The sequence below is a fragment of the Salmo trutta genome, chromosome 37, assembly GCF_901001165.1.
Source record: "Salmo trutta chromosome 37, fSalTru1.1, whole genome shotgun sequence".
Lineage (NCBI taxonomy): Eukaryota > Metazoa > Chordata > Actinopteri > Salmoniformes > Salmonidae > Salmo > Salmo trutta.
This window is the reverse complement of record NC_042993.1, coordinates 23,532,064-23,541,391: the sequence shown is the minus strand read 5'-3', so window position 1 is coordinate 23,541,391 and position 9,328 is coordinate 23,532,064. Positions and strand designations below refer to the sequence as shown.

At 41.5% G+C, this 9,328-nt stretch overlaps 1 protein-coding gene across 14 annotated transcripts in view; it reads left to right on the top strand.

Moving 5' to 3' along the window:
- Positions 1–418: 418 nt before the first annotated feature.
- The window catches only part of LOC115176904 (ras/Rap GTPase-activating protein SynGAP), a 114,774-nt gene continuing 105,864 nt past the window's right edge, over positions 419–9,328 (top strand). For 13 of the 14 annotated variants that reach the window (XR_003872303.1, XM_029737281.1, XM_029737278.1 and 10 more), the window contains exon 1: positions 419–832. Coding sequence is in view for 13 of the 14 variants with exons in the window: in XM_029737281.1 (XP_029593141.1) it covers positions 811–832 (22 nt within the window). In the remaining variant the exon portion in view is untranslated. The remainder of the gene's footprint in view (positions 833–9,328) is intronic. The other variant, XM_029737275.1, reaches the window with a different exon arrangement.

Genomic DNA, 9,328 nt, shown 5'->3' with positions numbered 1-9,328 from the left:
CTTTGTAATGGAACATAAAAGTGCAGGAATAAAGATGAAACCATTTTGCTCTAAATTTAGAGCCTACAGACAAATAAAAAAAAAAGTGGTTCGTTTTGACATTTGAGACGAGTTGGTGGAAGTCATTCTCGAAGACCATTCATTTAGCTTACCCCCTTGAGACTATTTCCATTGGCCATGTCACCAGATATAGGCCTACAGCCTAAACTAAGTTTCCGACTTCCTAATAGCCTAGCTTATAGCCTACCACCTAAACGAGAGAATTATAGCAAACTGTAACGTAGTCTACCGCGTTATTGGCAGCAGCACCGATCTGTGTAGCGCGTTTGTGTGTGACTCTGCGTGAGGTGGCGTGCGCGTTCGATAGCCGTAGAAGGGGCCGTATTCAATAAGGCGATTTAGTCATCATTGCTTCTTGAACTTCAAGGAGCAAACATGGAACATACAATGCATAGATAGCCTATAGATATAATGGAAAGCGCACACACGCGCGCACTCACTCATCCGCCCCCTTTCTCTTTCTCTCTCTCTCTCTCTCTCTCTCCCTCTCTCTCTCGTGTTTTCCCCACACACCTCAACAACGGTGCGTGCGATATATTTGTGCATATATTTTTATGCACGGGGATACATTTTCAATGGCTTCGGCGATCGTGGATTATACATTTTATTTTTGAACAGCAGTGGAATATTGGCTACCATCGACTCCAATTGTGAATAGCGTATTCCTTATTTTCTGACTGGTGTGGGGTATTTTTGTTGCATGCCGAGAGACTGTCAAGACTTGAAGACCACGTTCAATGCCGTTGGAACATGTCCTATGTTCCCTTTCAAGGTAAGAGAACTGATAAATTCCACTATTGCATCTCCCTCCCTCCCCCTCATCTCTCTCTCTCTCTCTCTCTCTCTCTCTCTCTCTCTCTCTCCATCATACAATACAGAATTTAGCAAAGGGGTGCGTTAACGCGGCGTAGTGGAAACACAGGCAGGTACAGCCAGGTAGTGTTCTTCCAGATAGCTACCTACCTGGTTTTATCACTGTGTGCCAGTCAATATGTCACTGTGCGGTGTATGCTGAGTAGGATAGTCCATAGTGTTGCAATGTGCTGAGGTGTGCATGCCTGCTGGTATCACAGTCTTGCAAGTCCCTTTCCCTGTGTGCAACATCCTTAGTTCACGGTCACAGGTAGCCTACTGTATCTCCATGACACTGTAACTTTGCCCCTCTAGTATTGAGTCATATCTATTCAATGTGTGCAGTAGAGCCTGAAGGGGTACTTATTTGCTTGTTTCTAAGACTCAATATTTAATGAGTTTGTAGTGGAGGAAAATGGTCCCTGGAAGTGTGTGTTCAAATCAGTACCCTTGGTATTGTGACACCGCAACCATGACTAATGCTGTGTGAAACGGAGTGCAACGTGAGCTACTTCAATCATGCAGCCTTCAAAATGCTTTGTTTGTGGTAATATATCTCATTGATTGAGCGATTGACTGTATGTGTGAAATTATGGCCACTTGAAAGTTTGATGGGACTTTGAGGGATCCAAGGGTTGTACGGTACAAGGAGTCCAGTCCCTATTACCAAAGTATCTCTGTACAGCAACTGCAAATCTTGTGTGAGGATAATGTGTGTGTGTGACAGAGAAAGAATGTGGAAAAGAGAGAGAGGGAAAGAGAGAGAGTGAGAGAAAGAGGTAAAGGGAGAGAGAGAGATAGGGGTGGTGGGGGGGTAGAGAGACTTGAGGAGGCTGAGGTGTGATGTCTTGTAACACCGGGTACAGTAAGGACACTGCTGTACTGCTGTGCTGGTGGTGCATTGACAAAGCTCAAACCAAAATCATGTTCAGCATCCAATACATGAATGTCTTAAAGAGAATGACCGGTTCAAACTCTGTAATATGATGCTTTTGGTCATCTTCTAACACATCACAAGCGGATATAGCCAAACGGCCTCTTGTGTGAGCACAGCAGTAGAAGTTGGTTGCATAATATTTGTGAGATGTTAAGCTACTGTACGCGAGCCCACTCTTGAGAGATCACTGCCAGAAAAATGTGTGCACAGTAGTATTATACCTTCAAAACCCATGTCAATAGGAATGTACAGGCTATACTCTTTCCACTGCAATAGATGGCACCATTAACCTTTTAGATATAACAGGTTTTCTGGATAGAGGAGTCTGTGGTTGAATCTCAAGGTAATGTTATAAAAACGAAATCAACCACATATTTTTAACTTATGGCTGACTGAACACTAGTTCCCTATAAAAACACTTGTTTTTATCTCTCCTTGACCAACACCACGTCGAAATGCATCGGTTTTAAAGTTGTTAGACTGAAAATGTCATAGAAATAATATGCAGAGTGCTGCCTTGGCTCTCCTGTATTTTACACCCATGTTTAAATGTTTGCATCCCAATTCCATGGTTACTCAAAAGTCATTAGGCCTATGTGAGTATCACATGGACATTACATGTGAAGAAAAGATTCTCTCTCTCTCTCTCTCTCTCTCTCTCTCTCTCTCTCTCTCTCTCTCTCTCTCTCTCTCTCTCTCTCTCTCTCTCTCTCTCTCTCTCTCTCTCTCTCTCTCTCTCTCTCTCTCTCTCTCTCTCTCTCTCTCTCTCTCTCTCTCTCTGTCTGTCTGTCTCTCTGTCTCTCTGTCTGTCTGTCTGTCTGTCTGTCTGTCTGTCTGTCTGTCTGTCTGTCTGTCTGTCTGTCTGTCTGTCTGTCTGTCTGTCTGTCTGCGCAGATGGACAGCATGGAGCACCAGCCAGCCACTGAGCCAACCCAGTCATGTCAATTGTACAGTAGTTTGATACAGCAGCTCCTGTCAAGCATGGGCATTCAATTTAAAGAGACAGTGCACCACCAAAGCGCTGACTGCAGCACTCCTCTCATGTGACATAAGGGGCTGTCTTACACCCTCCGCCAATCGAGCTGTGCCAGGAACCATCATCTGTTAGGCTATTACTGTACTGTATGCTCGAGATCTACAGTGTTCAATGATCTGTCAGGGGAAAAGCTGATTCATTTTCTGTTTGCGCTGGATTGAAGTGTTATATTGAATTAATGCTAAAATTAGTAAATGATGCAACTCATTAGATACCATCTTGTCTGATGTCAATTCATTGCAGTGATTCTGGCATTTTGTGAGTTAAAGTGCCTGCTGTCCAAGTTTCGTGAAGTTGGGAATTCAAAAAATGCCAACTTCCCTCAAGACCTGAAAAGTCAACATTCAAGAACGTCAAGCGTTACTATGCCTCAGCCTTTTTCAGTGATGCTAACAGCTAGCGTATACATGAAAGCAAAGACAATGTCAGTCGATATCCTCAAGGAAATATCGTATTCATAATTTCGGCCCACAGACAAAGTCAATCAAAGTTAAACTGCCCCTCATTTGCTTGTATCTGCATACTGTTTAGCACATTCATGGCACAGTGCAGCGGACGTACTGTACGAATAAACACAGGAGGTGGCGTAGAGCAGTTTGATGGCAAGATTATTTATGCATATTAACATTTACTGGCTGATGCTTTAAGGTCTTTGGTTTTGCTCTAGGTCAACCAATGACTTGCCTCTATCATAAAAAGTGTTCATATTGCACCATGGACCATGACGCTATACGGCACAGTGAGATAGGGTCCAGATTGAAACATGTTCCAGGTCATAAAGTATCATGCCTTGTGTTAGATAACCATACTTAAGTTAAAGTGTCCACTGCAGCATGTCTCATTCTACCAAAGCACAGTATAAAATGTAGATGGTTTATTACAAAGTACCCCCGTGCTCCAATGTCCTTGATGGTGTCTGAGTGTGACATGATAAAGTGTCCTCTGGGTAGTGTCAGCAAAAATGTTATTTTGAGGGCTGCCCCCCATAAGCCATGTTGTCTGGGGGGAAGGACATGTTTGTTATGGTGGAAAGACCTTCAAATGATATTGTAATAATGCTATTAGCAGTAGTCCAAAAATTAAATCAGACAAACTGAATGTTTTTGCTACTGTAGTTTGCTTGCGTACTGGCTGAGCTCATTAATTATAATACACATAATAATTCACGTTTCCTGGCTCAAATTAAGATCCTACATCTGTAGTCTATGAATATAGGGTCATGTCAGGGAACTCTCTCCCCCTTGAACAGTTCTAGTACAGTGAGTTCAGGCATGCCGCTAAGCCTTTGTCCACGGCTCCACTCCCTTACTATCTCTCTGTTCCCCAGCATTACTGACTGAACCTGGTGGTGAAAAGGCCCAGATAGACCCCATCCACTAAGAGCCTTACTGCTGATTCTGAGGAAATCTACATAAGGATCCCATTAGAAATGAGTAGCTGGGAGAAATGGTTGCTTAGTGCAGACTACACCATGGGAGGGGGGCCCACTTATTCAATTCCACCGCAAAGCCTGGAGCCCAATGACTCAATGAGTTTGTGTTTAAAGGATGCTCGTCTTTTGATTGATCCTGTCAGGATTCACTCATGGCAAAAGGTCAGGATGAGCTATCTCCTCTCCTAAGCCAATCGGAGGGCTGTCAATCCGGGATAATGATGTCCCTGCGGATGGTTGGCTCACAGGCCTTTCAGACATTATGTCATTTGATCCAACAGATTCTCATGATGCACGGACAAGTTGTGCCTTCAGACCTGGAGATATTCAACAGCTTACTGTACATATGTCACTATATTAGTAACAGAAAAAACAATATTAGTCATGGAGTCAAAATGGAGAAGTTATTGGATGTTTGTAGGCACAATTGAATGGCATAAAAAAGCTGATTATGCCTAAAAACAGCAGGTTTCACTTGCATATGTATCATTAAAAAATAACATTTAGTTGTTAAAGGTGTGATGTTAGGTTATAATGTACAGGTAGGATCTTAATTTGATCACCCTGTTGCAGGAGAATTCTCCTGCCCACATTTCAGTTGAAGGCATTCAGTTGTACAACTGACTAGGTATCCCCCTTTCCCTTTCCAAATGCAGGAAATGTAAAGCTTGTAGTGTATTTGACGTTTAAAAAGGCTTTTGTAATTTCCACTTAGAAAATTTTACGAAAAATGCATCAACCCCAAAACCGGTTGCTGCAGGATTATTTTCCTGCTGTAGCAAACTGGCTCAAATTAAGATCCTTCATCTGTAAGATGAAACATGACTTTTATGTTTTTGATTTATACACATACTGTACATTAATATTATTTATGAGCAATTAAATTATTTGCACAGTATAGGGCTTTTTCAAACAACCCTCTCTGACCCTTTTCCGTCAAAGTATCTAAAATAAATGTCCTGTGATAGCTTTTGGGAGAGTCTGAATTCCACACCGTGTCAATTGAGATGCTGATAGTACAGCCTGTGATAAGTGCCCCCTAAAAGAACAGATTATTAAATCACTACTGTGGTGCCTCAAGCGGGATTACAAATTGGAGAGTTGGGCTCACACAGATAGTGCTCACTGAAGCCTTATACCTGGGACCCAGAGTTACCATGAGAACTAGGAAATATTGCACTGTTGGGTAGATAATCAGTCACATGTTGAGATGTTCAGTCCCAGACATTTGAAGTCTATTTTCAGTGTTATGTGTACATTTCACACTTGTAAGTCAAGGGGGTAACACGATGTAGGATGTCATAATGTATAGACTGCATACATATTATCCCTAGGTCAAATCAGGCCATGACAGTAGCAGATAACCTCACATTACTCATTGATGTACTATAGAACTTGACATTTGAATGTTAGTTTGTTTTCTGATATGGCGTAAGGTTTAGGAGAGTTACAGTAGCCAGTCATGATGTCATAATGTGCTGACAGGACTTTACAGCCATCTTATTACAGTGTTATAAAGGCAGACGGCTAAATCAAATGGGATCTCAAACCTTCAATATCATGCTAGCGCTGGGCTAATTTGTCCCCTCCTCTCTTGTGATGCTAATAGGTGGCTGATATATGCAGTGTCAGTGTGCACTTTTACTGAAGGTGGTGAGAAAAGAGGACCGAATTTTCACGGGATGTACCTCTCATTCACTTCAGATGCACAGATACTGCAGAGAAGAATGGTGCATTTTAATTAGCTGTAATCAAATACACTGATATGCTGATATTGAAAAACAGGGCCATCGGACCCTGACATTTCAGAGTAGTCTATTACCATTTTAAAGTGTTTCACTATTACACATTTAGGGTAGTGTCTCTACTTCAGAAGAAAAAAAATCATTTTACAAGGCTCACAAGAATTTGTGTGTGTGTGCCGTGCATGTGCCGTGCATGCTTTTGTGTGTGTGTGTGTGTGTGTGTGTGTGTGTGTGCATGCGTGTTTGTGAGCGTGCTTGTGTACAGATGTAGGATATTAATTTGATCACCCTGTTGCAGGACCACTTGTAGTGTATTTGAGGTTTAAAAAGGCTTCTGAAGTTTGTAATTTCAGAGTTGGTTTTCCCTTAAGGAAAATGTATCAACACACATAATAATACACATTTCCTATCGCTGCAGGATTATTTTCCTGCTGTAGCAAACTGGTTCAAATTAAGATCCTACACATGTGTGTGTATGTGTGTTTGTTTGTAGGTGTGTGTATGTGTGTGTGTGTGTGTGTGTGTGTGTGTGTGTGTGAGAGAGAGAGAGAGAGAGTCAGTGTGTTTTTATTTGAGTGATTAACTTCTACTCTGAAGACCTCATGAAGGTTAGCAGGCTCACTCTGCATGCCTGGCGCTATGTTTAGCATCTCATCTCCACCACATTTGAATCTTCACCACACAAAATATGAGTGCATTTCAACTGTATTTGCTTCCAAAGAAAATTCTGGCATTCATGCAATGTTTATGTGATATGCCCTTTTGTTATTTCAAATAATGATTCATCTAAACTGGAGTGGATTGTTGAGAGAGACTGGAAATGCAATCCACTTTCTAGTGTTTTTTATATAAGTTTTCTTTTCAGGAGGAAAGCTCCTGTCCTAGTGGTTTTCAGAGAGCCTATTTTACAGTTGTTGCTCTGTTTGGCATTTCAATGTGGAGTTCAGTTTCTCTGTATGAGAGTGGAGATAATGGCAGAACATCCTGATCTCTTTGATCAGAGGCAGTGTCTAACTGGTAGAAATGGACTGCTGGGAGAGGAAGGTGTGAGACACCTATGAAACACTTTTAATTGTAGCTTCTCGCTTCAATGCCATGTTTGAAATCTCCTTTCCTCCATGAAGATACTACACTGGAATTCACACTCGCTTTAAACACAGAACTGGCTTCAAAGTGTCTCAGTTTGTTTGACCTAGCGAGTGGTGAGTGTTCATATTAGCTAGGGGTGAAAAGTTGACTGGGATTGTGTTGACCAAGCAAGCGGGATGTCAAAACTGCATAACCCCTGGTTTGAGATGAAGAACATGCCACACAGGGTTATATGGACTGAACAAAAATACAAACGCAACATGTAAAGTGTTTGTCCCATGTTTCATGAGCTGAAATAAAATATCCCATTTTCCATATGCACAAAAGCTAATTGTGTGCACAAATTTGTTTACATCCCTGTTAGTGAACATTTCTCTTTTGCCAAGATAATCCATCCATCTGACAGGTGTGGCATATCAAGAAGCTGATTAAACAGCATGATCATTACACAGGTGCACTTTGTGCTGGGGACAATAAAAGGCCACTCTAAAATTTTGTCACCCAACACAATGCCACAGATATCTCAAGTTTTGAGAGAGCCTGCAATTGGTATGCTGACTGCAGGAATGTCCACCAGAGCTGCCCGCAGAGAATTGAATGTTAATTTCTCTAACATAAGCCGCCTCCAACGTCATTTTAGAGAATTTGGCATTACGTCTGCATGAGGCAAACGGCTGCATGAGGCAAATGGTGGTCACACCAGATACTGACTGGTTTTCTGATCCACACCACTTCCTTTTCTTTAAGGTATCTGTGACAAGAGATGCATATCTCTGTTCCCAGTCATGTGAATTCCATAGATTAGGGAATTGATTGTTTCATGTTTTGTTCAGTATAGTTTCCTTTCTAGGTTAAAGTATAATGGCCTTACCATCATTCCACACTGACATAGACTATACACAGTCACTTTCCACTGACATGTGGGGCTGAACTTCAGAGTACAGATTCAGTTGCTGTCCACTTCAGTGGTGCTGAATGCAGAGGTAGAGTATCAGTGCTCTGCAACAGTTTATCTGTTCAAACAAGTTTGGTTTATTTGGTTCTACAGTTAACCTTTTTCACATGAGAGAGTGAAAAAGAGAGAAAGCACACACAACTATATAGTTGTGCAACTTGATCAAAGGGGAGATCAAGTTAAATGACTCATATTTTGTAGACCTCGGGCATAAGGGACTTTAACAACGATAAAAAATAGCTCATATACCTGTTTGAAGTCGCAGTCATGGTGACCAGATACATATCTGAATGATGTTTTTGGGGGAATATACAATTGAGATCAGTTATCCAAGTCACTAAAGTTTTTTGAATGGAAAAAAAGGTTTGTTCTTGAATGAAACAGAGGGGGACTACTTTATGGAGCACAACGTTCTGTATTTGGCATGCATTTGATTGGTACAGATACAGAAGTTAATCTTGCCTGCTCATTCCCTTTTCTTGCCCTTTCAGATCAGTAGCTTCTGTACAGCTACTGTCACCCAGACAGAAAATGTGTCACGACATGACCACTGATACCATGATGACACAGGAAATTGTATAACCATTTGTGTCGATTGAGTGATCTGATTGGTTCAGTCAGCGGAAGGGGTTGTGTAAGGTAATTGGGGTGATGTAGATGTCATTGCTCCCTCTGAATGTAGGAACATTTGAACATGTGGAGAAAGATGAGGAGAACACACAAAAATAAGAAAAGCTGACTTACATAATGAATGAAGGTATTGCAATGTTTTTTTACCTGAAATAGGCAATTCACACACATAGAGTGGTCTTGGATGCCCAAGTACAAATTTTACTGTATTTGTTTTAGTGCAAAAAGGGATGAGATAACATGTGGTAAGATGCACAGACAAGTCTAAGAGTGTCTGGGACTCAGTTAGGGTTTGTCTTACTATCTGATCCCTTACACTTCTCATTTAAAACCTAATTCAAAGTAATTATATTAGTAAATAGCATCTGGCAGTAGGGGCTGCTCTGTTCTGGTAGCCTGCTGCTAGTAGATCCTGCTGAGATTAGGACGTTTTTTTCCATGGAAGGCATATGTCCATTCGTGTTAATATGTTAGCGTGGGCACTGTAGAAAACCCTGAGGTGAGCTCTGTGCTGTTTCTTAATTCATGGGGTTTCAAACTAGGGGCCGTAGAGGTGCTGCAGGGGGTCCGCAATTTTTTTAAATATATTTTT